The following is a 27,889-nucleotide window of genomic DNA, read 5'->3' as shown; positions in this document are numbered from 1 at the left end:
ATGAGGACATTGTGAAAGTCTATTCTGGAGCACAGAGGAGCAGGAGGCCCCAGCCACTCTCATAATTCAGCCTCTGTCGCGTAGATGGAGCGGCTCCACTGGGTGCAGCATCGTTCCCGGCAGCTGTTGGGGAGAAACTCTGGGAGAGGCTGGTACTCTGCCCCCAATGGCCGGCCCAACAATACTTTCCTGGATACCCGTAGCTCTCCACAGGGACAGAGTGGTAAGCGAAGAACAGTCTTTGCCCGTCATGGGCCCCACCAACAGGAGTACGAAGCGTTCACCAAAAGTTACATGGACAATGCCATCCGCACGACAAAGTACAGCTTGTTGACTTTCATTCCCATGAACCTGTTCCAACAGTTCCACAGGTAAGAGCTTTATTTGAGTTTTTACACACTGCCTGGCTTTGACGAACAGTATGGCGTTTAATTAAAAACATTTGCACATAAAAACCAGGCTTGTGCACGTGATACTTCCGCACAGTATCCTTTGATTGTTCTGTATAACAAAGCGAGATCAGTGTGTTATCTGTGGAATTACCTGTGAGACCCCGTTATTTTTCTTTTTAACTACTTTTTAATACTTTGTTGACAATGCAGTTTGTAGTTTTAGAAATTTGGATTAACCGACCCATTATCATTCTATTATGAAACCTTATATGGCTGTGTACTGTTACCCAGAATGCTTGTTTCTCTTCAAATGGAATGCATCCACAGTCCAGGAAAACAATCTTAAACATATTTGAAGATCAGTGTTTGTTCAGATTTACACAGCCATTGTAATTCTTGTCTGGTCTTGTATGGTTGCACTTCCACTACATACTAATTTGCTGTTTTGGTCTTCCTTTGTAGGGCTGCCAACCTCTATTTCCTGTTCCTGGTGTTACTGAACTGGGTGCCAGTTGTTGAAGCCTTTCAAAAGGAAATTACCATGATTCCTCTGCTGGTGGTTCTCACTGTTATCTCCATCAAGGATGCCCTGGAAGACTACAGACACTACTTGTTTGACAAGAAGGATCAACAACCATGTAGTGCAAGTGTTCTGTGGGTGAGTGAACCTCTATCACAGTGGTTCCCAAATGGTGTGCCAGTGTGCCGTGAGACAAATCCCGGTGTGCCGTGGGATTTTGAAACAATTAGGCCTATTGCATTTAACTGTACACAAGGTTATGAATTATTTTTTATTTACTTCAGTGTTTCCCCTTTGTTTACTGCTGTGCGGGGTGCTGCCTTGGCTGGATGAGGTCCGTGGCGCAGATTTTTTAAGTTCTCTCCTTACTCTTTATCTGTACCTTGTCCTACACACTTATTTCACAATATAGAAACAATAGGTCTGATATGCTTTGGCCTAAAATATAAATAAAAGGAAATCTGTCAAAGCGAAACTGTTTTAGCCATTTGCGCATGGTGGGAAATATTAGAGTGTGACACATCAAAGGATCTCTGCTAGTGTGAAGGAGAATAGCTTCTTACAAGGACTAGGCTAAATAAATGTTGACAGAGTGATAACAGTGATACTGTGTTAGAGAGGGGATTCTGCCCGGATATGAACATAGGTGTGCCTTGAGATTTTGGCTTGGTCTTTGGTGTGCCTTGGCCACAGAAAGTTCGGGAACCACTGCTCTATCAGCTAAAAGGTCATTTTATAACTGTGTGTATGGCTGTGAGACAATCAGGCCATAAACTGGTATGAAAGAACATTGAAATCTTGATTCATCATGATTTAATGAGCCAACTTGTATGTACAGTGACTAGCTTAGCACCAGAACGTACAGTGGTTTACAGCTGCATGCTAGGAGAAATATGATTGCTGTGTCAAACTGAGCATAGGTTCATCTCAACCACAGCTAAACTGGAGGTATGATGGCCTTGTATGAGGCTACTTAGCGCTCAGCTGTTAGCAGAGCTGGCAAATCCTTTTGAGATGAAGAAAAGCAGGCTGCTGTCTTTGTTGTTGCGGCGTGCTGCCGGTCAAGACGGTGTTGTTCTGTTACAGCTCGATCAGCTGTGCAAGACAAGGAGACTGGTCGCTGCATTTATTATCTTGCAAAATACAGTTAGCTCCATGCTAACTGGTTGTTGCTCCTATTGTGAAGGCTTGTCGGCTGTGGAGAGCCGCTGCAGGTACTAAACTTGTTTGCTGTGATTAGCAGTGCTGGCTAACTGGAAGTCTTTTAGGCAAGTGCTCGCGTCGGTCTGTGAAGTGATCCAGTGATCAGAAATCCATCCGATGCTGCAGGCTGTAGTGGCGTGCTTTCAGCAGGCCACTGTCGTCTTCGGTCGGGGAACCAAAGAAGGCCGAGGAGAAAAGAGAGCGAACACATTGTCAAGTTTGTGGTTTAGTTGAGCCGGTGACGTCTTGGGTCACAGGCTACAGTAACCAATCGCTACTGTACTTTAAGTTCTCAGGCGGAGTTTAGGGCACCTCCAAATGCAGACACAGGAAGTGGTTTAGGGTTTTCACACCCACAGAGGATCATGGGAAATTGAGATCCATGGCTTAGTCGCTGTAATGTGAGTCCCAACCGAGTTGGAATAACAGTTAGCTGCCGGGGGATTTCCTGCAGTTCAGGGGCAGAGAAAAAGTCACATAACCATCAAAAATCCGCAGTGCCTGGAGCTGATTGGAGGTCTCGGTGCTCGCAGTTCAAAGTAAACAAACCTTTATTTGTCTACATTTATTAAACACCAACCTGATTATTCTGGGGGATTGCAACTCTGAAAGGTGGAGAACCATTGGTCTAATGCCCCTCATTATAAATCTTGGGCAGGTTCTATATTCCAATGCTACACAATATCATTGTATAACATACCAATTAAATGGTATTTCTAATATGAAAGGATGATGAACTGAATCAAAGGCTTTTATAAAAATCTAGAGATACAATGAAACCACTCTCAAAGTGTATGACTGGAATCAATCAGGTCTAAAACCTGTCTTATGTTACTGTGAATGACCTACCACGAGAACGCCTGATTGTATTTTATTAACTATCTGCACAGGCCTCATTCTAGCTGCTATATATATATATATATATATATATATATATATATATATATATATATATATATATATATATATATATATATATATATATATATATATATATATATATATATATATATATATATATATATATATATATATATATATATATATATATATATATATATATATATATATATATATATAGAGCAACTTATAGTCAATGTTGAGTAGTGTAATTGGTCTTAAATTGTCTACTAACTTTGTATCCTTGCCAGACGTGGGAATAAGTGTTATCAAGCCTTGCTTCATGCTCGGCATTAATTTATTTCTCTCTATGCATTCTTGTATTCCCTTGAACAGCAGATGTCTGACATCTTGTCAAAATAATTGATAAAAATCAGAAGTGAGCCCTTCAGAGCCAGGGGATTTGTTCAATGACAAGTGCAAGCAAACAGCATCCTATTCTTAAATCGTATTCACACATTTCTTTAAACTTATCAATTTTAGGAATAAAGTTTGTTATTTTTTCAATCAGTATTTCAGTATGCAGATGCAAAGAAGTAACTAAAATGTGAAATGCATGAGATACATATCATCTCATTTTGATTTCAGTGATTTTGATTTTCTTTATCCTCTATCCTTTATTCAACTCTGCTTTACAGCCGCACTGACTGATTTCCTGAAACAAGTTAATTTCTATTATACAGTCATCAGTTAATGGGATTTGGAAATTGCAACATCTGAGAGTTAATAACTTTTCAGATATCATAAGTTCAATAACTGAATGAGCAGAAAGTCAGTAATCAATTCTAAATTTGCAGGTACTTTTATGTTTGTACCAGAAGTGTTTTTTCCCTGGATTTAAACTTCTCCATGAATCTACGAGGCAACTAATATTATTAAATTATCCAATTACTTGATTATAGTGCTAACTGTCAAATTTAGTGGGCCATCTGTCTTTATTGGGTGTCATATTCCAGACACCTCCCACTACAATAAAGTCTGTGGGGTAGAGCATTTGGAGCTCTGACACGTTCGTGATATCTTCAAACATTTGTTTGTTTTAGGCAGTTGTTTTATGAACATATACATTAATCAACAAGAAAAAATGACTTTCAACATGTAAAACAGCATTTGACCTTCCCCATCTGCCCTGACTGTAATAATATCACCTGGAAACCTGTTGGAACAAATTGTAACACCAGCAGATCTGTTGGTTCCGTGACATTCACATCAAAATCGGAAGAATGAGTTTTTTGTAGTGTAAGACAAGAATTTCTTCTTATCACCAACTCTTTAAGAACCCTCGTATTTAACGAAGCAACTAAAATAAAGCATTTGCATTTGTGTTGTGACAGGTATGCTGCAACCTCTGATGCAAGTTATTGCTCAACACGCCATCTTACCAGAACTCCCCCCCCCCCCTGGGGCTTGTTGTGTGTAACGAGTGCTCTATTTCCACTCGCTGTAGGCAGAGTGGGCTTGTTTCTCTCATATGCACACTGTAAATACAAGAGCTCTTGCCAGCCGTCCACTGCTTGTCAACAAAGCAGCCTCACAGAGCGAAATATGACACTAAAGGACTGTAGCCGAGGGTTATGAGTTGTGCCTATACTTATGAAGGTAATGTAATAATAACAAGGAAGTTCTGCAGTCTGAACCCAGAAGCCAAACTCTTCCGTCAACGGCCGCGATGGTGTACCGTTCTTAGCTTTCATAATAAATGCCCTCGACACTATACACTGAATCACTGCTTAGAAACTTAAATAACCTCAGATAAGCAGTAAATCATCAAAATAGTTTACAGTACTGCTCACAGTTATCTTTGCGAGGATTGTGTGACGGTGACTTCTGTGTGGTACAATAAGGCACACTTACTGGACAGGAAGTAATGCTGCCAGTAATCCAGGCAGTTATTATGTTTCCTCTAAAACACATTTAGCAACATAGCAACATAGTGTTTATGTCAATAATTGTATTAATTGGAAGAATCATCATTTTAGTATGTCAGAATGTGTCGCTGTTCAATTTCACTAGTAAAAATATGAATCTGTCCACTGCTCTGATCTTGAAGGATTCGCAGGAAATCAATGTCCCCACAATCCCTGCTGCTGCTCTGTGACTCTCCTTTTTCCTAGACCTGATTAATACAATCTGTCTCTTGAGGCAGTAAAAGGTGAACCTGGAGTTCGTTTACAGCATGAGTGCCCTTTAGAGGAGTGGCAATGAAGTACGTCACCAACGTAGTAAAAATCCCTTCATCTCTCCCATTCCCACTGCGCCTGCTGTGTCCATGTCTTTACTTAAGAGGGATAGGTGGAAATATTCAACTGGAGAACAGTTGGAGGAGGGAAGGGAAGGCTTTTAAGTGAAGACCTAAACCAACAGGCAGATCTGAATCCAATGGAGCAGTGGACTCATGTATAACTCGGAACGTCTTAAGTCTTCCAAGGGGCTCCTGCGGAAGAGGAGGACGATAGTACCTTCCTCCGCAGAGGATGAGCAACTGAGTCTACCCTTAAAATACAAGAGCAACAAGATCCGGACCACAAAGTATTCTCTCTTCTCCTTTCTGCCAAAAAATCTGTTTGAGCAGCTCCATCGTTTTGCCAATGTCTACTTCATCTTCCTTGCTGCTCTGAACTTTGTTCCTGTGGTGGAGGTTTTCCAACCAGAGATCGCTCTGGTTCCTATCATACTGGTGCTGTCAGTGACGGCTGTCAAGGATATCTGGGAAGACTACCGCAGGTATAAATCAGATGGTTTGATCAACAGGCTTCTCTGCCATGTTTACAGCAGGTAGGTGAAATGTTGCTTTCAAAAAACGTCAAGTGCGAGTAACAAAACCTCTCTGTAAATACAAAGTTACCATAAAAAGCAGACTACACATAAACCAGTATGTAACACACAGCATATAAAAGTTAAGGCAAAAATTACTTTCACTGTATGTTGCTATACGGTAAGTAGTCAAAACATCCATGTCCAGACTTCCAGTAAGTTCTGCTCTTAGACAATAAAACAGTAGTTCAACAACCAATCGTTCAATGAACCTTTGACAAAGGACTGAAGATCACTTATGGCAACTGAACACATTCTTCGGCTTTACAAACCGCTCCCAATAACGGAGCATGTCAAGACTGCTACTGTAGATTAACAATTAAGTTAGAATGTTAAGGAGAAAGTCAAAATGAAAATGTATTTAGACATGCACAAATCACCAATTATGGTCAGAATTTAGTGTAAAATAGTAAACGATGGCAGCAACTAATGTTTTCAGAAGAAAAAATAAACTGAAAACCAAGATCCAAAACTAAATAGCATTTAAAACTGTAGAAAGAAAGAAAGAAAGAAAGAAAGAAAGAAGAGGGGAAAAAAGCAGAGTAGGGTATCCTGATTAACCTGATGACATCACATTGTATGTAATTGGCTGAATGGGTTTGGACTGTGAGAGTAATAGTTAACCACTGCTTGTACCCACAGAATGTGTGAATAATACCCGTCAATCAAAGCGTGGAATCTTTCTTTGAGCTTTTAAGACGAATGCAGACTGGGCGGGGTCTGCACAAAGGTAGTATTTTCCAATGGGGAGGCCACCAGGAGCGTTGAAACATCAGAAGATTCAGTTGAAGTATACAGTACAGTATACTTTTAAAGGTTGACACTGTTTCCATGGCAACGTCCTAATCAAAGGTTAAACAGTATAGCATTAATATGTTTTGTTCAATAATAGTATTCATCATTCACACTCACTCATCTGCATGGATCAGTTTTCAGTTATAGTTGAATTCTTTTTTTCTTTTTTGGTGTACCCACAGGCTCCATCTTAGGCCCTATTTCATTTGCATTATATCAAGTCATACAAGTAGCTCACAAAGTACAGCACTTGAGTAAATGCCACTGCCTGGGATCTCTCTGTACTCTCCCCAATAAATAAATAAATAAAAATGTGATTGCTTGTAAAGCCTCAATAGAAACCTCTGGATCCTTTTTTCATGTCATTGTGTAAATGTCCAGACACTTTCTTATTCACATTGAGTGTGAAAGTGTGTCCAAACCTTTGACTGGTACTGTGTACTGTAACCTCATGTACACCAAACATGCTGTGGTCTCCGCTCTTTTTTCCAGTATTTGATCATTTGCCTGAGATGTTTTCTTCTGTCTCTTCATATTGTCCCATAGCAAGCAGAAAGCCTACATCGAGCAGTGCTGGAAGGATGTGCGAGTGGGAGACTTCGTGCGTCTGTCCTGTAATGAAATCATACCAGCTGACATGCTGCTGCTGTATTCCTCTGACCCACATGGACTCTGTTACATTGAGACTGCCAACCTGGACGGAGAGACCAACCTGAAACAGAGACAGGTGGTTTCAGACCTCCCACTGCAGGTACATGACGTGGATTCATAAGATATGTCTTTATTACAATGTGTGGCCCCTAGAGCAAAACATATGTTTGTCCTTTTCCTTTTGTCCTTTGTATGCATTTATACATTTTGTGATTTCTGCATCTCAAGGACTCGTTCGGAATCATGTTTTCCATCCGATAATGGCTGTTCTGCCTCAAATGAAGCCTAATGTAATGCACACGTGATAAGAAAACCCTGTAGCTAAACATTGCGTGGAAACAAAAGATCACCTTCAAACCAGAGACCCATCCGACTAAATAAAAAATTCTCTATTAAACGTTTTTTTGTTTAAGATGGTTTTAAAAGCAGTATTCTTTCTTTCTGTTCTTTGGCCGCTATGGACAGTTTTTTCTATGAACATGTGTTGATACAGCTTTTTTGACCCTGTAATTGAGTGTGTATATAACGTATATATCTACATGTCTGTAAATTTAGATGGAAATGTAGATGTAAGTATTGATACATTTGTAAATGTGTATGTTCAAATTATGATTTGCGGTCAAGCAAAAAGAATAGCAAGACTAATGGAATCAGAATTGTAAGAATTGAGTGAAAGTTGACCAGACGAGGTTCTGCTGCAGTGTTTTCATACATTTTCCATATGATTTAATCTATAAGTAAGTTGCAGTATGTGTAGTTTTCCTTGATGAGGGTAGTTATGGGTGAGATGTTTAACCTATTGATAGAGTATCACTTACTTATACAAAACGTATCTGCAACACGCTGGTTTACGTTGATATAAAGTAAGGTACAAGTAGTATTCGTTAAGAGTAGGCGGTGTTAAGCTGGGGTACGTTGTTGAACGCTGAGTCTGTAAAAATGTTGGACGTACCCAACGTGTGCTTCATAAGATATGCAAACGTTACACACAAGTTCAGGTACGTTAGACATACGTGAATACTGAGTACGTACGTGACTACGTTTTGGGAGCTTGTTGGGGTTTGTATATAGTATATAGGGTCCCTGTGAGTAGCTCATCCTCACTTCTTCACAGCAAGTCTTAATGAATACATCAACCCAGCATCAGAGAGCATGGAGGATGCTGAGAGGCTGTGACAACAGTACATTCTAATTCCCATATACGCCGGCATACGTTTCTGCCATGCGGAACTGTGTCACAGGGCCTTTCCACTGTATGAGTTGTAGGTTGGCATTTTAGTTTTTTTGCAAAATTGGTTCCAGAAGTCTCCATCAGGAGTGATGGGTCAGTCTAGTTCCCATTTGATGGATTGATTTTCAGTTTCTGATATTATTCTACTTTTGGTGAAGGTTTGTTTATTAACTTGAAGTTAAGGAAGGAAGATTGAGGTTTTTGGCTGTAATGCTTTGTTTGGTTGGATGATTTAATGTATTTAATGTGTGAGTTGTTTATTCTTGATTTTGTTCATTTTTTGTTATTGTTATGGTGGAAATGCTCTTGACTAGGTCTGTGTATCACGGTTACTTGCATTCATATTTTCCAGTTGTTTGTTTTTTGTTCTAGTTCAGCTTCTTTTTCCTTTTCGTTATTTATTTATGTTACTTTGGACTGCATTATACATCTTGTTTACATTTAATGGAGGATCAATAATTTTACTCATTTAAACATACTGCAGGTTTTCTTTAGGCTAAGTGTGCCCTTTACAGCTGTGTTACAGTATGTAGAAATGATCATTTCTATATTAAAGGACAAGAATCTGAAGATACGATACTTGTTATGATACATGATACCATTCAATATTTGCCAATATATTGCGATACTGTAAGCACGGCCATACATTACAATAGTGTGTGTGTGTGTGTGTGTGTGTGTGTGTGTGTGTGTGTGTGTGTGTGTGTGTGTGTGTGTGTGTGTGTGTGTGTGTGTGTGTGTGTGTGTGTGTGTGTGTGTGTGTGTGTGTGTGTGTGTGCACGTGTTTTCCAGGGACTACAGTTCACCCTCGAGAGCTTCCACAGTCGTGTTGAGTGTGAGAACCCCAACAATGACCTCAGCAGGTTCCGAGGTTACATGTGAGTTCCTCGCCGTCTGTCTGTATACACATCAGCACACACTGCTGTGAGACGCTTACATGCATCAGTATTACCGTCTTTATATACTAGCCCTGTGTCGTTGTCTTGTTGCTGCTGTCTTCATATTCTCATCTTTATTTGGGACTGTATGAGGACAACATCTTTCAATATGTGAAAAATAATTGTCTTTGTTGGAAAATGTCCAATAGAAACGTTGCATGCAGTCTGGATTAGTCTCATAGTTTAGTGCTTTCTGACATCACAGTATCCCATCATTTAAACTCAAGTCAATCCACAAAATAAACAACATTTATTGGCAATAAGCATGACTGTTTGACCAAGCACCTTGTCACAAATTCAGAAGTGATATAAGGTTTTTTCTAAGAATATAATCTTTCAGGTTTTGCACCATTTATCTGTTTGGTTAGTGAGACACAAATGATTTGCAGGTGTATCTGGTCTTGGCTTCCACAAAATGCAGTAGAGTCTGCTTCAAACCATCACACTGCCTCCAACACACCTCTGTCCTAAATATGTAGTGAGTGGGTACAAGTGGATTCTTTTGCCTCAACTCCGGCCTGTTGTTCATGTGCATTTTACCCCACAGGGAACACCCCAGTGGGGTTCGTGTTGGACTCCATAACAACAACCTGCTGTTGAGGAGCTGCACCATCCGCAACACTGAGACTGTGGTGGGCATCGTGGTCTACGCTGGTAAGAGCTCAGCATCACTTACAGATCATTGGACATTACATTAGCTTCTGTTGACTACATTACATTAAGTCAGAATGTAATGCAGGTGTCCACTTAAGGAGCTTTAAGATAGAACACAAAGTCACTTTACTCGAGCAAATGTCTGTGCCGTCTGTTAGCCACAATATGCTGCTCCCTTCTCCCCTTTTCCTCTCGTCTCGTACCTTCATCATTTGGAGCCAACTTGTGAACTATCTTTGCTTCACTTTCACATCTTTCATGTGCATTTGTGCGCCTCTTGCTTTGTGTTCAGTCTGATCACATCTTTATGTTGGTTCACTTCAAATGAACCATGTTGTTTGTGTAGTTCATTCAGGATGATGTAAAGGCTGCCGTCGACCTCTGGTGCAGACTAAACAACAGACCACCTGACAAGGTGGGTCTTGGTCTGGAAAGAAAAATCAAGCAGACCAACCACAGGACGGATGTTGTGAATTTAGCATTAATTGAAAGGCTAGGCAGCTATTAAATTCATATTCTGATCATGAGCTGTTCAGTAAATATGAGCGGTCTTCAGTATTATAGGCCAGTGGTTCCCAGCTGGTCCAGCCTCAGGGTCCAGTTGTCCTTAGTAATTAGTTCAAGGTCCACACACAAGATCATTTACTAAACATTACATTTTATTTCACAAAATGTTAAACAACATGTGGGTTTAAAAAACAATGAAATAAAACGTATTGAAAGTGCAGTTCCCTAAAACTAAGTAAATAAATAGTAATAGTAAATAATACCACTGCAACCAAAAAACTGGCTTACAGAACAGTAACATAACAATGAATAAAGGCAAAGCATGTTAATAGGCCAAATAAAACCCCAATAACAAAATAATAATAAAATAAAATAGTTACATCAGTGGTTTCTAAAAAGGCTGACCAGAAGAGCCAATCAGACCCCATTTGTTAGAACTGAGAAGTGAAACTCTGGGGTTTAGTTCCAGAAAGAGAAGTAACTTAAACTCTGGGACAGTTACCATGGTGTACCATGCATACCTGAGTTTCTCTCTGTCTCCTCCCTCTTACAGAGACAGACACGCCGTTTTATTTCCTCATTCACTCAGTCTTATCAAAGCACGTATTGTCCAAAACCTCTTGTCTAAAACTTGAGACTGAGGAATCTCAAAATAGTAATAGTAAAATCGTAATTCTGAGCTCTACATGTCGCTGCAGGTAATTTAGCACAGCAATATGTTGTGCAGGGCTGCTAACTGTCACACATTGAGGGCCAAACTTACGCACTTGACACACAAACAAATTTAAAACTGATAACGTCATGGCACGAAAATAGGACACTGGAGTTTCAAACTAGCGTTTTGTAGGCGCCGCATTGCACATGCGTTTGTGCAAGCTCGTATGTGCTTCACATTAGTATCAAAGCTTGACAGCGCATGGACACACGAGACAGAGCAGCACTTAGCAACAGGTCATGTGAGCCGGAGTTTGGAATTTGAAAGTCAGCTGAAATGACATTATAATATATTGAGAATGTATTCATATTTGAACTGTAATAAAAAAATTAAAATCTGTTGGTTGGATTCGGTCGTGGTGGAATTGCAGAGGAAAAAAAGGAAAAATACACCAAATGGTGCAGTAAAAAATTATTTGGTGCAGGTCATTTTAAAAGTCCACCATTGCATGTACACAGAACCAAGTATTATGAGCCCTATAGTCTCACACCCTCCGCCCAAGATGACATTAATTATCATTAGCCAGAAAAGTTCAAGACTAACATTGCTTTATTTCTGTAAGGCCACATGCCAACCCAAAGTAACTCTTAGTGTTATTTCTTTGGATATACACTTCTCTAATCCAGCTATGACTAACAAGTTCTGTGTGTGTATCACAGCCTGATGTATCTTCTTCATCATCAATGAGCCCACTGTAGCACTGGGTGACATGTTCCTTCATTACCATGAACACACACTGTACTTTAAACACACACACACACACACCTACACACATACACACACACACACACACACACACACACACACACACACACACACACACCTATTCATTTGGTTCTACCATTTGTTGTTGTGGCTCAGACCTACATTTAAACAACCATTTTAAGACCATTACAAAGTCAGCCTACTATCACTTTAAGAATATATCAAGGATTAAAGGATTTATGTTTCAGCAGGATTTTGAAAAACTTGTAATTTATCTTCAGTAGATTCGACTGCTGGTGTGTTTACAGGTCTCACTAAAAACTGTATCAGACAGCTGCAGCTGCTTGAGAACGCTGCTGCTCGAGTCTTCACTAACACCAAGAAAGTGGATCACATCACTCCAGTTTTGAGGTCTTTACAGTGGCTTCCTGTCTGTCAAGGAATTAACTTCAAAATATTACTGCTAGTTTATAAAGCACTGAGTGGTTTATTCTGATCTTCTGCTATACTATGAACCATCCAGAGCTCTCAGGTCGTCAGGGAGTCCTAAACATGGAGAAGCAGCGTTCAGGTCTGCTGTCACTTCTTTTAGATCAAGCCTGAAGACCTTTCTGTTTGCCGCTGCCTTTTTTTAAATCAAATAACTTTTCATATCTTACACCACACTGTAACCTTTATTCTTGTGTCTTATTCTATTTTAGCTTGCTTTTATTTCAATTCTCTCGGCTCTTTTAATTACTGTTTTTAATTGTGTAAATGTCATTTATAATGTGTTTCTGTCTCGGTGTTGTTTTGTAAAGCACTTTGAATTGCCTTGTTGTTGAACTGTGTGAGATAAATAAACTCAAATGGGCAAATGCAGCTGAGTCTGTTTGCAACCAGAACCAGAGTTTAACCAAACAGGTGAGTTGTGAAAGCATCCTGAACCATTTAGAGAGACAATAAAACAGAATTTGAAATGTCTGTAAGGTGCACCTGTGAAATAAGATGTCCTTTCTGTTTCCACGTTGTGTGAACTTCTCCTGTATAACGCTGTAGTGTGTATAACTGAGCATGCTGTGTGTTCTCCTCAGGTCATGAGACTAAAGCCATGATGAACAACAGTGGGCCGAGGTACAAGCGCAGCCAGCTGGAGAAGCATCTGAACACGGTGGTCCTGTGGTGTGTGCTCCTGCTCATCATCATGTGTCTGACTACTGCTATAGGTGTGTACCCAGCTTCCACTTCACCACACAGCCATGAACAGCAGCAGTAGTATTGCAGTGTAGCAATTAGCCACAAGAAGCCGCTTTAGAAAAATCATTGTACATTACTGCCTCTCACGGCTTGTGCTTATTTTAAAATGGTTACTACATATACCAGGCAAGGTTTCAGATAAGAAACTCACAACACCAAACTAATCAAATCATTCATTGATAACAAATAATCCTTCTTCCGCCAAACAATATAGTTCTTCAGCGACAAAGCAGACTGGTTGCCAAGCAACACGCAGACGCTGTGGAGCTTGTTTAAAGATCGGGCTGATTATTAACATTTATCTGGATATCCTCATTAATCTTCTTCGCTGGTACAGGCTCTCTAATATCACAGTTACAGTTGTTATAAACACGTGTTTACCATCTGCAATTATTACGCTCACTATAACTAGAGAGAAGCGGGTATAATAGGCTACAAATAAAAACAAGCAGCTAGCTAAAGTTACATGGTTAGCTCTCCATAGGTCGATGGAGATAAAAGGGCGGTGCTGCAGCAACAACAGGAAACGTTTCTTTAACAAAGCAACATGACACAGTGGGTGCTCTGCTGCTCCAACATAAACCCACATACGCTCTCTGTGCTTCTTCTTTACAGCCTCTGTCTTCTTTCTTCTTTAGCTGCCTCCTCTTCTTCCTCTTCTTCTTCTGGTTTTATGGCGGGTTGCAAGCGTTACTTATAAGGTGCATACCGCTGCCTACAGTAACGGAGTGTATAGTATGAGGTTTTGTCCCTGGGTTACTTTGTCATTAGGTAAATCATTTGATGTTTGATCTGACCATCTCTTCCAACCACTTATCACAATAGGTACTAATTGGCATAGTGATACTATTGTAATGTGGTCACAGTCTTAAAGTTGTAGAGTTTTTTACAACGGGCTTAGCCAATCATAATCAAGAACCGGAAGTATCCGTTTTATAAGAACATGTAGACCACATGTGAACGCACCTGAGGTCCAGCTTTGATCTTTGAGTGTCTTGCTGTTTTCAGGTCACGGCCTCTGGCTGAAGAACATCAAAGACTCAGTATTCAAGGTTGATAAGGAGACGTCTCCCGCACTGGCTGCATTCTATGTCTTCTGGACTATGATCATTGTGCTGCAGGTATACTTCAGTCCCTATATTTCAGTCCCACGACAACAATTGCATTTTACAAGCTGTGATTGGATGGCAATATGAAGGAGATCAAACTTCAGTGGAGGTGGGGGGGAAGTGCTCACCGCCCGAGACATGGCAGTGTTAGTCTCAAAGAAAACTAAAACGCCGGCCACACAAAGTTGGTCGGTGTTCAGTTTCATAAATGCATCCAGCATGTCATCTTTTTCTGTCCAACAGGTGCTCATCCCCATTTCTCTGTACGTGTCCATTGAGGTTGTGAAACTAGGCCAGATCTACTTCATCCACAATGACTTAGCCCTGTACAACAAGCAGCTGGACTCTAGGATTCAGTGCCGGGCCCTCAACATCACGGAGGACCTGGGTCAGATCCAGTACCTGTTCTCTGATAAGACGGGAACTCTGACAGAGAACAAGATGGTGTTCCGCCGCTGCAGTATCTTTGGGGTGGAATATCCTCATGAGGAAAATGGTAAGAACTGATAATATGACCTCGTAGTGTTTCATAGAAACACGAGCAGTCAGACGATCACACAAACCCCAGGTTAGTCAAAAGTAAAATTATTATTCAAACTGTTGCAAACATCTTTCACAGTTGTTATCATAACTGATAGAAATGATGACTATTATTTATATTTACATATATATATCAAACTGCTAATTGTACAAATATCTTTGGTCAGGATGAAACGTACTTTCATCATAACTTTGATATTGATCCTGCACAGCACAGGAGATGTTTTGATTCACGACATTTTCAAAAGACTTCACTAGTGATCAAGAGGTCTTTACAGCAGGAAAAACAATCTGCTTTTCCACTCCATCGATCTCCTTCAGTTTAATTGAATTACTACATTTGTATTTATTTTTTAAATCTTTTCTATTTAGATCATTTTAAGTAAACTAACATCTGTGTGTGTGTGTGTGTGTGTGTGTGTGTGTGTGTGTGTGTGTGTGTGTGTGTGTGTGTGTGTGTGTGTGTGTGTGTGTGTGCGCGCATTAGCTCGGAGGCTAGAGGTGTATGAGGCGGAGAGGAGCGAGGCGGCTGCTCGCTCCGTCACTCTCCGGTCGGGCTGCAGTGGGAGATCTGTGAGCTGCAGACACAGCTCTGTGTCTCTGCACACACTTGCTGCTGAGTCAGAGGAAGAGGAGCAGCTGTCCAATCGCACGCAGCCCAGGACCAGAGCCTTCTGCAGCCGCGTGGTCAGACTCATACACATATACACACACCTACACGTACACACATAAACACACACACTTTTCCCATATACACACACACACACACACACACATATATATATATATATATATATATATATATATATATATATATATATATATATATATATATATATATATATATATATATACACACACAAACAGGTGAAAGTCACAAGATGAATAAGTTATGTGACATCGGATTTAAAAACAACAACATTTTGCAGCACAAACATCCTTGACTCTATACTGGTGTATAATCAGCAGGCAATTAGTCTTTTCTCCACATATTTTTTATTATGTGAAGCAGGTTCTGAACCGTGAACCTCGTGTATATGTGATGTGTTGTAAATGTACTAAAACATGTTTTTTGCTGCATTGTGGGAAATATTACAGCCAATGTTTTTGGATCTTGACCCATGCTAAACGTCATGATATGTTGACCTTTGTTGCATGTAGCCCAACAGTGCTAACCCACTTCATACGTCCACATGCACACAAGAAAGCAATGTAAGATACATTCAGCAGCACCAACCCCCTAACCCAGGGGTCGGCAACCTTTACTATCAAAAGAGCCAAATCAGATTTGCCTGGAGCCGCAAAACATATTTGATAACACAGCTTATAAGTTTTATTCATAGTTATACTATTTGTTGCATTTATGAAATTACAGAATGACAATAAAGCGATCCACGATCGTATTGCTATTATTACCTGTTTTAACAAAAGAAAACACTCTTTTGAAGAGAAGGAAGGAACACACTGACATGTTTAAACCTACTTTGAAAATAATTAAACACAGAATTATGCAGGCATATTTGAGTCCTCCCCATATTTGTTGAATCAAATAAAAATTAAATGAATATAATATAAATATACACAAAACAATAAAAAATAAAATTTTAAAAATGAAATGAATAACAAAAAGTAGCCCAATTGCTGCAGCCTTAAAATCCAGGTTAGGTGGGGGTCTGAAACTCAAGATAAGCCACATGCAGGGAAACGTAGACGCAATAGAATTGTACTCATTTTTTAGTGGATGAAATATTTAAAATATATATATTATTTCAATGTCCCAATATCACCTCGAACTCCAAGGTGTTCCCTTTGAAAGATTGTCCACTGTGCAACAGAAAATACATAAAAATGTATTTTTAGTTCCATGTTTTTTTTTGTCAAAGCTACAGGGAGCCACTGCATGTGGCTCCTGAGCCGCAGGTTGCAGACCCCTGCCCTAACCTGTCCTTCAGAACAAGTCTAGTTTATTTTGGTTACTTTTCATGCTCTAGCCCTAATGCAAGAGCTCCTGCTGCTGCTCTGTCTGTGTTCAGGCGAAGGAGGTGCTACCAGACCCTGAGCTGGTGAGGAAGCTCAATTGGTTTCGCTCTCCTGTGTTGCCTCTGAGAGACGGCTCCTCTGGGACTCCATCCAACCTGGAGCTCACCTACATCACTGACTTTTTCCTTGCTCTGGCTATCTGTAACAGCGTGGTGGTCTCCTCACCCAGCCAGCCTCGACATGTGGTGAGTAAATGAGTCAGATCTGCATCATCTAAGACTTGTAAATATATTCATTTCATTCATTCATTCAGGTTCAAGATTATATTTGTACATGGTGTGAACTGATTTACTGGGTTTGACAGATTTGCTTTCCATTCATGTAACATCACATGGACAGGCGGTCAGGAGTTCATTTGAACTGTGTTATTGGTCTTAATCATTTTCACACTGTTAAGCAAGTTGCAACTAATGATGGTTGATGTGAAATGAAGAAAGGTTGGAAGCACCTCATTTGGAGAGAATGTATACTTAATTGATACTTCAGATGTGTTTGTTGTGTTTCACACTGTTTGAGGGGAATCTGGGTCCCACTCACAGTGAGGGAGTAGCAAGCCGATTGGCCGATGCAGAGCGAAGTGAACGCTCTGGGGTGTATGGTTCGACCATGGCCTGGATGTAGGATGGGGCTGATCCATTCACAGCACGGTAGGCCAGCACCAGAGTCTTGAAGCAGATTTGGGCCACCACTGGTAGCCAGTGAAGAGAGCGGAGAAGCGGTGTATTGTGGGAGAACTTGGGTAGATTGAAGACTAGTCGGGCTGCTGCATTCTGGATGAGCTCTAGAGGTCGGATGGCACATGTAGGCAGTCCAGCAAGGAGAGAGTTGCAGTAGTCAGTGAGATGGCAAGAACATATGTTGCCTTCTGAGTCAGTAGGGGACGTATCCTCCTGATGTTGTACAGAGTGTGTCTGCATGAGCGGGATGTTGCAGCGATGCTGGCACTGAAGGACAGTAGGTCGTCCAGTGTCACACCCAAATTCATTGCAGTCCAAGTCGAGGAAACAACAGAGTTGCCGATGTTGATGGTAAGGTCTTTGATGGGAGAGCCCTTTCCCTGAAGGAAAAGGAGCTTGGTCTTGTGATGTGCAGCCATCCACTGAGAGATATCAGCCAGAGATCCGTACCTCCATCTGGGTTTCAGATCTGGGAAAAGACAGAATCAGTTGAGTGTCAGCTGTATAGCTGTGGTAGGAGAAGCAATGAGAGTGAATGACAGAGCCATTTGAGTTGGTGTAAGAAGAAAAGAGGAGGGGAACCAGGACGAAGCCCTGAGGTACCACGGTGGTAAGTGGTGCACGCTCAAGTGTTTTGGAAAGAAATGAAAGAAGAGAGACAGGTCTGTAGATGTTCACTTCAGAGGGATCGAGTGAGGGTTTCTTTAAGAGAGGGTTCACTCTTTCCTCCTTAAGATTGTTAGGAAAGCAACTAGTTGTTAAGGAAGTGTTGATGAGATGGGTGAGAAAAGGAAGGAGGTCAGGAGCAATAGACTGGAGAAGGTGAGAGGGGATAGGGTCCAGATGGCAGGTGGTAGGACTGGCAGAATATGAAAATCATGAAGTAAATTATAAAATAAGAAAAGAAACCACGAGGCAACGTCCTTTTAAAGCTAGGGTAGGCCTGAAGGTAGGGTCTGGGATTGTTTTCAGATTTCCTTACAAAAGCTGATCCCATTGTCTTTTTATTGTCTTTCCTTCAGGTTCCTGAAGCACGAACACCTCTCAAATCCCTGGACGAAATCAAGCTGATCTTCCAGCGATTGAGCTTCTCTCCCTTCTCAGCCCTTTCCATCCTGTCCCCTCTCCAGACCAAAGGCAGCCCTCACAGCTTCACCAGCAGGATGTTTTCCGGGGGGAAGACCGGCTCATTCACCTTATCCCCGCCCACTAACTGCACCACAGACGGGTCAGAAACAGGCCTAGAAAGTAACCTGGAAATATCCTACCTGAGGTGTGAACACGACTCGTCTTCCAGAGTGAAAGGAAGAGATACTGGACAGATGGATGGCAGGGGGACAGAGGATGACATCAAAGATATAAAGACAAACCCTGAGGGGACCAGGCAGGATGTGGAGCAGGATGTGGAAGACCTGATCAGAGAAGAGGATTGTAAGAGTGACACTGACGATGAACTGCTGTATGAGGCGGAGAGTCCCGACGAGGCGGCTCTGGTCTATGCAGCCCAGGCGTACTGCTGCACCCTGAGGGGACGCTCTGCAGAGAGCCTGTTGGTGGACCTGCCAGGAATCGGCTCCCTAGCTGTCCCGCTGCTCCACATCCTGTCCTTTGACTCCAACAGGAAGAAGATGTCAGTGGTGGTCCGCCACCCACTCACAGGACAGGTGGTGGTTTACACCAAGGGAGCTGACTCTGTCATCATGGACCTGACTGAGACTCCTAAAGGTAACTCAGAGGGAACATGGATGACCCTGACAAATTATAACAATATTAACAGCATTATTTGTCATTATATTGTGTTCAGTTGCAGAGGAGGCTCAAGAGATCTGCAGTCACATCAGAGAACAAACCCAACATCATTTAGACAGCTATGCCAGAGAAGGCCTCCGCACACTCTGCATCGCTAAAAAGGTAACGCTTCAGGAAGGAGAGTTTTCCTCCTCTAAACAAAACTAAAGTTTGTTTGCTCCCACACACCTGAGCTACCCTGAAAATAACAAGTCTAAGTTTGGGGTAGAGATGAAAACAGAAAAATGAATAAACCTTTATATTATGGCATTCATAATCCTACACCACAATGACTTATATAAGAAATAGGGATCAAATCTGTTGGAACTGCAGCTTTTGGCAGTTCTGTGTTGGCTTAAAAACTGATGCCACTTATTTTTGATTTATTTTAATTGGTATGGAATATTCATATCACCATGAAAACAATTCATTCAGTTGACAAAAGCTGGTAAGTGAATCGATTTTAACAGAGCCGTGAAAGCAGTTGAACACTTACCTGCCAGCGGCCGGAGACACCAGCAGGTGGTCTCATTCTGTGTGTGTGTGTGTGTGTGTGTGTGTGTGTGTGTGTGTGTGTGTGTGTGTGTGTGTGTGTGGAGCAGGTTCTGGGAGAAGAGGAGTACAAGGTGTGGCTGAAGGGACAGCTGCTGGCAGAGAGCAGCATAGAGAACAGAGAGGAGCTGCTGGCAGAGTCGGCTCACAGACTGGAGACCAACCTCACTCTGCTGGGTAGGAGCAGCTGCCACATGCAGCGTTTGTATATCAGACTGGGGGCAGTAGTATTCAGTGTGTGTGTGTGTGTGTGTGTGTGTGTGTGTGTGGTGTGTGGTGTGTGTGTGTGTAGGCAGCACAGGGATTGTGGACAGACTGCAGAAGGAAGTTCCAGAGACCATTGAAGCTCTTCAGAGGGCTGGGATCAAAGTCTGGATCCTCACTGGAGACAAACAAGAGACAGCCATCAACATCGCCAACGCCTGCAAACTCCTTTGTCCCGAAGACCAGCTGCTGACAATAAACTGTGGAAGCAAGGTCAGTGTCTGAGGTATTACCACTGCTGGAGGGTTTAATGAGAAAAGTTAATCTGTGGCTGTTGTTTGCTCTTGCATTGCCTCATAATGCAGGTGCTGAACTCCAAATGATAAGTGGTGGACATGGTTGGCTTACATTGTTTTAGCAATGTGTGTTGTCTTATTGGCTGTTCTGATACAAACAGTAGCTGGCAAAATATGTTTAGCCTACTTGTATGTTGAATGGTAGTGGAAGTTTACAGCAAGTGCAAACTAACTTCTCTCCTGCTGATGGGGGGTAAAATAATGACAGTCAACCTGAAATGCATACATACACACATACATAACACACACACACACACACACACACACACACACACACACACACACACACACACACACACACACAGCATGCGATGCGTTTAATTACACATTAGACAATAGAATATAAATGTGTGTGTGTGTGTGTGTCGTAGTGGCACCTACTGTAGGTGTCTCCAGGAGCTCATGGTGAAAACAACACCAGCGTGTAAAAATGTCATGCATTGCATCGCTTTTGTGATGAATGCAGTGAATTAAATGTACTGTAGGTCTACGCCACAGTACTTATGGATTTCTTTCACGCATCAGGATGCATGTGCAGCTTTGCTTAAAGAGCTCCAACTAAAAGTGCAGCATGGTGAAGACCGTTTGACTGAAGTGCCTGCAGCAGGGAATCATGGGAAGTCGTCGTCAGGCAGTGTGGCAGGCTTCATTCTTGTGATAGATGGCCGGACACTGGACTGGGCCCTGCAGGACGAGCTGAAGAAAGACTTCCTGCAGCTGAGCTGTAGATGCAAGGCAGTCATCTGCTGCAGGTCCACTCCGCTGCAGAAGAGCCAGGTCGTCCGGCTGATCCGGGACCAGCTGGGCGTCATGACCCTGGCTGTGGGTAAGACTGCTGGGAAGTTTTACACATGTTCTTTGTTAATGAAAGATTAATTCAAATAATTTAAAGAGTATCTTTTTATCCTTTTATTTCCACTAACACGTTATCTCTTTTCATCTCCTAAAACTAACCCTCAGATCTAAGCCAATGAAAAGAATAATGAAAAGTTGTTTTTTTCATTTAGGCGATGGAGCCAATGATGTGAGCATGATTCAGGTGGCTGATGTGGGCATCGGGATATCTGGTCAGGAGGGCATGCAGGTAATGACCACTACATTCAGCCCAACATAACTCACACTGTAGGTCTTTGTGACTGTCTTGAAGGGGGCTTTTCTTGCTCTTTGGTCAGAGGCCTGTTGAACTGTATGAGCTCCAAGCTCTCCCAGTAATCTCCTGTTTCTTACGTCTTACTTTAAAGGTTCGATGTGTAAGATATGCCAGAATGTGAAGAGGTCTCTGTGTTGTGTTGCAGCCATATGTACGGAATTTAGCATGCTAACTGACTAGCGGCGACTCGGAGCTCGTCAACATTACTTCCATGATCCCTGCACATTTTGATAGTTTGTTTTTGATTAAATCCAAAGTGGTAGAAACAAGAACGACTCCTCGCTCCCTCGCCTCGTTCTCACCGTCGGCGGGAGGTTGGTTTAGCGGGAGTAAAGACGGACAAATCTTCCATTTGCAGCATTTTGCCGACACCCCGCCAAATCGTCAAGCTTTGTGTTCCTGTTACACAGGTTAGACCCAGCGCTCGAAACGCCCAGGACGAAACAAAAACACGAGTCGTTCTCTCGTCTCGGCCGCCCCGAACCGGAATGTTCCATATCGTAGACAATAAAGTTTCTAACCAACGAACACATCTCCTTGAGTCACAGTCACAGAGTATTTGTACAATGAAATGTGCATTGTTTCCGTAAACTCTTAAAACTTCTCTTATCTGGAAACTTCCACAGCTGGTAAGATGCAACTCAAAGTGTGTTGTCATATTATTCATATATTAATATTTGAGTCCCTGTGTATTGTTCCCCAGGCTGTGATGTCCAGTGACTTTGCTATCTCCAGGTTTAAACACCTCAGGAAGCTGCTGCTGGTCCATGGCCACTGGTGTTACTCTCGTCTTGCAAACATGATCCTCTATTTCATCTACAAGAATGTGGTAAGAGTTATTTTCCGACTCTGCTGTGTATAACATGTAATATATAATAAAACACTCACATTAGGAGAAGTTGCACAAGTATTTTGCTGACTTGATTTTTACTTCTTACTCGTATGATCTTTTCTCATGATTTTACCTGTTTGGCTGGATATTTGTCCTCTTATGACTAAACACTGGTGTGTGTGTGTGTGTGTGTGTGTGCGTGTGCGTGTAGATGTTTGTGAATCTGCTGTTCTGGTATCAGTTCTTCTGTGGTTTCTCTGGGAGCGTCATGACCAACGCCTGGGTGCTCATCCTCTTCAACCTGCTCTTCACTTCTGTCCCCCCGCTCGTCTGTGCCGTCCTGGACCGACACACGGCCGCACACACACTGATGGAGCTGCCTGAGCTCTACAACACCGCCAAGGTGACTGCACACAGAACCTTGCCTTTTCACCAGTCACTATTTAACTTTATTTATTTCGTTTTTTAGTATTTATTCCTACAATAATTCAGTGTTCCTAAGGAAGACAGCAAAGTGATATCAACACTAATAACATCATCAGCTCTCATCTTTATATTATTGGCGTCTCAGAAAGTTCTACTGTAAGATAACATTGAAGTGCTAACTAATGTTTTATTGGATCATTAATCAATTGGATTGCCATGTGAGACACTGTAACACACTGAATGTTGGAAGCCCACCTTCATCATGCTGATGTCATAGTCTTCTGATTAAACAAAACAATAGAACAACACTTTCTATAAGATCCTCAAGATACTTTGAATGGCTGCAAAAGAGTGAAATAAATCTCGTTAAATCCCATTACTCGTTACTAGTAATTATAGTGGCTCAGGTCCTTTAGTTTTATCTTCACGTGTGGACAAGAAATGAAACGTGGACCTCATCCAGCAACGCTGCATGAAGTGAGTGTTCCTAAAGCCCGACTGTTTGATATGTGTTCCTCTGCAGGCCTCTGTTCCCTACATGTTCTGGATCACAGTCCTGGATGCGTTTTACCAAAGCCTTGTCTGCTTCTTCGTGCCTTACTTTGTAAGTACAATGTGTCAAATAGTTCCTTCATCACTGTTTTTATTCCATTCCTCGTCTTTACTTGTGTGGTGAACAGGGGTCTCATTTATAGCCGCTGCAAATGCACAAAACAGGGCCTGAAGCATTTTACACCACTTCCCATGCAAAAAGTTGTGATCTATGAAAACAAAGTTGACTGATGTGGAGCCGGTCGGAGATGGTGAGGTGGTGAAATGAATATGTGTAAAGACGTCTCAAACTTTTTGAATTCTCCTTCATATCCCACTTTACTTATAGATCCAGCAGTGTTATTTGTGTTTGGGATAATGGGCCGTAGAAGCACCTTTCAATTGTAAAATATATAAAATATGTTTTATAAATGAGACCCCGGGTCATTTAGCTGTCAAAGTCTCTGTGCTCTACTACTGTTCCTCATCACTGGTATGAAGGCTTTTTTCTTACTAACAATAATAATAAGATGGCATCACATTTGATATCAATCCAATAGAAATAATCCCACTGTAACATTGTTGTGATGTTCAGGCGTTTGCAGGGTCGAGCGTCAGTGAGCTGTCCTTCGGCTCTCCCATCAACGCCTCAGCTCTCTTCATCATCCTGCTGCACCAAGTCATCGAGAGTCCCACTCTGGTCAGACACACTGCTCTACTGACAGCTGTTAGAAGTCTAACTGGGTTTTGTTTCCATTGTTTTCCCATTGGAATAATGAATTGTTTGATGTTCAGTATGTAATCCAAGGATAGCAAAGAATGGGAGTGTTGTGTGTGCAGAAATGTCCAGACCGGAAGTGACATTAAGATTGTGTGTTTTGCAGACATGGATTCATGCGCTGGTGTTGCTGCTCAGTGCTGCTTCCTACTTTGGCTTTGTGCTGCTCTTCAGTTTGTTCTGTGTGACCTGCAGCCCCCCCACCAACCCTGTGGGGGTGGAAACACTCCACATGTCTCAGCCTCTTTTCTACATCGTATGTGCTCTCACTACTGTGACGGCTCTGATACCAAGGTACACACACAGCATATAAACACTGCAAGACTGAATGTGTCACAACAGGTCATCAAGGGTAGTTCTTTTAAAAAATCCACAGCAGCGGCTGGGTGCACCAGGGACATGAAAAATACACAAACTACTGAATGACTAATTATTAAACAAATTGTTTTTTTAAGTGATACATTCATATATAATATGCAAAAGTGAAACATCACAACTTAACTCATCTTATATACCAATAACACCATTTGGCAGGTAAATCACTGATTTCAACACATTATCAGCCATTATTCATTCATTAGTTTTCATGAACACACAAAGCATACAAACATTTTTTATAAGGATCCCTTTAATGTTGTCATTTGGCAAAGAAGTATAAAACTTTTTATCATCACACATGTACACAGAACGGCACACACACAGAAATTTCGACTCTGCATTTAACCCAAGCTAGTATTAGGAGCAGTGGGCAGCCACTATACAGCGCCAGGGGAGCAGTGTGGAGGTCTGGGGCCTTGCTCCAGGGCGCCTGTGCAGTGCCCAGGAGGTGAACAGCCACCTCTCCAGGAACCAGTCCACTATGTACAAGTCCCTACGGACTGAGATACTACCACCCATGTGCACCGTAACTCAATGTGCTCATCTTGTTACTGTGCACTCCAGTCTGCAGATCTGTCTCTCAGGTCATTTGTGGCTGCTTAAGGAGTGTGCCGTATCAACATGAGCACATCAACTTAGTTTCCCACTATACCATCTCCATGTGTTTTTTTGGGAAATGAATCATTTATGATTTCTTCATATCGTCATGTAGGTATCTGTGATATCTGTTCTTCCACTTCTCAAAGGAAGTGAAAGGCCTGAAGTAGTTTTTTTCTGTCGGCTGTTGAAAGTTGTTCCATGTGAAAGGACCGACCGAGACACACTGTCCTGCGTCTTCTCCTCTGCAGGCTGCTGTTTCGAGCTCTGTTCAACACCTTACACCCCTCTGCTGTTCTGAAATCAGCTCAGACGGACAACGTGGATTCTGAGAAGTACCGCCACAAAATGCAGCGCTGGAATCTGAGCAAGACCATAAACAGGCTGCCAGTGTGTGCAGACAACCCGGGCCTGGAGCCCAGCACAGACTCCTGACCTCCATCTACAACCACATACACACACAAATACAGAGAAACACACACACACAGCCCTGGACAGACAGTGTATGGGCTGTGCAGGGAAAGACAGAGCTGACAGTTCAAAAGACATGCTGGATGTGATGATCATGTGACTCACACTTCTCTGCTCATTTTGCTACATGTCAGCAGTCAAAGAAATTTGGCGAGACAAATTTTTAAAGAAAATTGAAAATGTGTTTAATATCTTATAGAAGCTGTGAAACATGTCCATCATGTAAATCTATGTACAGACAATATCATTTTTTAAAGGAGCTGCATGTTTCATCTGAGCATCAAGAAATCATCAGCTCATTAATCTTCTGACATTGGTCACAAAGGAGAGAGACCTTCAGTTTGATGGACATCAAGGCTACTGTTACACTGCGGGGAGACACACATTTTATTTATTATATATGACAGGCTTTATTTTAGTTTGATATTCTTCATGTGTTCAGAGGTGTTTATTTGTTTTACTGGATGACTTTCAGATGACAACACAGTTATAATATGATAATATTTGACCAATAAATAAATAAAAAAGGTTTATTCTTGACCTTTGAAACATCAGCCTGAGAAAAAAGATTAGCACAATGTCCACTTACAGTACAGTAGGCTATTATTTAGACCTTGTGGTCTTCCTCACTTGATGGAGTCGCTTTGTTATCATGGAGATGGTTATGGCATTGTTTATGTTAATATCAAACATGCTGCTTAAGTAATTTGTAAGAAACATTACAGTGTGGATGTAGCCAAAGAGATTCTGTTTATTGATCTTATGTTTCTGTAATCAGAGGGTACTGAGCCTGGAGCAAAGACTGCTGCTGTTTCTCAGGGCGGAGCTGCACCAACAGATAAAAACACACACAATTATCACATTAAATCAAGATTTAATTTGTAATGTTTTACAACTCACTCTTATTTTTTTTATATATATATATATTAATGATGTTATTATTTTAATAACCTATGATGGAATCAAATAGAATTGAAGTGTTTATTCTTGTCTAAACTGCAGTTGCAAGAAATGCACCAAATCTCCAGTGATTCATTCATAAAGGGCAGTCAGTGATGCTGTGTTTTACTTCCTGGTAAACAAATCATGTTTACTTTTTTACAGACTGTTTTCACATGATTTTGTACAGTTTTACATTGTTGGATATGTTTTTGCTATTCCCAAATGTGCTTCAGTTTAGCTGCTGGTTGGCACAAGCACTTCCACATACAGTGAAAATAAAAGAAACAAAAAAGAGCCCGTGTGGGTGGTTCCTGCTGTTTACACAACAAATATGTGTTTATGACCATAATTCTGTTAATAATAGACAATAGACAGCCATGTGAAATGTCACAGGTTTGGTGTAGCTTTTCAAATAAATACCATGATAAAAAAATCATCTCCATCTTAGATTCTTGCATGTAGTCGTTGTTGGTGCAGCCTGACTGAGGAAGAAGTTGTGTCTTTAAATGTCTTATGTGATGGAAACCTGAGATATCTGTCCAAAGGTTTAAAGTAAAAGGACCTTCCTGACTTTCTGCACATCTTTGTATTCGTGAACCAGGTGATAACATGAAGCCTTACCTTTGATGCAATACTTTCACATGACATTTCTTCAAAAGTACAGTGATTTTTACATTGTGTAATAAGTCAGTTGTTTTATTGGATGTATGATATAAACTTCCAATGACTGTTTGTGCTGTTTCAGACATTGCAATAAACATAGTTGTTCAAATCTTATGTATGCTGATATTACCTTATAATCAGATATATGATCACAAGGAGTGAAGTTAAAGAAGATAATGGGGTTTATTGTAATCTTTGTGGGGGTTGAGATGGGGAATGGTGTGTGGTAGGTTTTGCTGGAGGGAATCAAATAAAATCTAATGTATTTATATAGCCCAATATCACAAATTACACATTTGTCTTTGTGGGCTTTACAGACTGTACAGCATAGGTCTTCAACAGGGGGTCCGCGGAGGTATAGCAGGAGGTTTCTTTTCTTAATAAAAAATATATATTTGTTTTTGCACATTCACATCCTCCCCACCCCCCATCGCACAGAACTCCGACAGCATACCTCCGTGCACAGAACTTCGACAGCCCCCCCCCCCCCTCGCACAGAACTCTGACAGCACCCCCCCCCCCCCCTTCGTTTAAAGCTGCTCCATGCTACACCAGTGTGGGGGTCCTTGGCCTGAAAAACGTTGAAGACCCCTG

The 27,889-nt window shown here is 41.4% G+C and overlaps 1 protein-coding gene across 4 annotated transcripts; it reads left to right on the top strand.

Annotated features, from left to right (window-relative positions):
• On the top strand, nucleotides 1-27,409 carry atp10d (ATPase phospholipid transporting 10D). 4 transcript variants are annotated; one of them, XM_029460280.1, is made up of 23 exons: nucleotides 931-1,050; nucleotides 4,350-4,614; nucleotides 5,066-5,739; nucleotides 7,171-7,375; nucleotides 9,299-9,384; nucleotides 9,992-10,098; nucleotides 13,099-13,230; nucleotides 14,270-14,382; nucleotides 14,614-14,866; nucleotides 15,398-15,597; nucleotides 16,944-17,135; nucleotides 18,650-19,352; nucleotides 19,432-19,538; nucleotides 20,018-20,144; nucleotides 20,260-20,444; nucleotides 21,053-21,353; nucleotides 21,535-21,611; nucleotides 22,381-22,506; nucleotides 22,721-22,912; nucleotides 23,459-23,539; nucleotides 24,062-24,166; nucleotides 24,351-24,538; nucleotides 25,471-27,409. In XM_029460280.1, the coding sequence occupies exons 3-23, from the start codon at nucleotides 5,411-5,413 to the stop codon at nucleotides 25,652-25,654; spliced, it is 3,993 nt and encodes a 1,330-aa protein (XP_029316140.1). In that variant the 5' UTR covers nucleotides 931-1,050; nucleotides 4,350-4,614; nucleotides 5,066-5,410; the 3' UTR covers nucleotides 25,655-27,409. The 4 variants fall into 4 exon arrangements, with proteins under 4 accessions (XP_029316142.1, XP_029316140.1, XP_029316141.1 ...); XM_029460281.1 differs by lacking the exon at nucleotides 931-1,050 and adding an exon at nucleotides 3,752-4,254; XM_029460282.1 differs by lacking the exons at nucleotides 4,350-4,614; nucleotides 5,066-5,739 and adding an exon at nucleotides 1-371 and having other exon boundaries at nucleotides 855-1,050.
• The last annotated feature ends 480 nt before the right edge of the window (nucleotides 27,410-27,889 follow it).

This window comes from Cottoperca gobio, chromosome 22 (genome assembly GCF_900634415.1).
Source record: "Cottoperca gobio chromosome 22, fCotGob3.1, whole genome shotgun sequence".
Lineage (NCBI taxonomy): Eukaryota > Metazoa > Chordata > Actinopteri > Perciformes > Bovichtidae > Cottoperca > Cottoperca gobio.
This window is presented reverse-complemented; position numbering and strand designations above follow the sequence as displayed.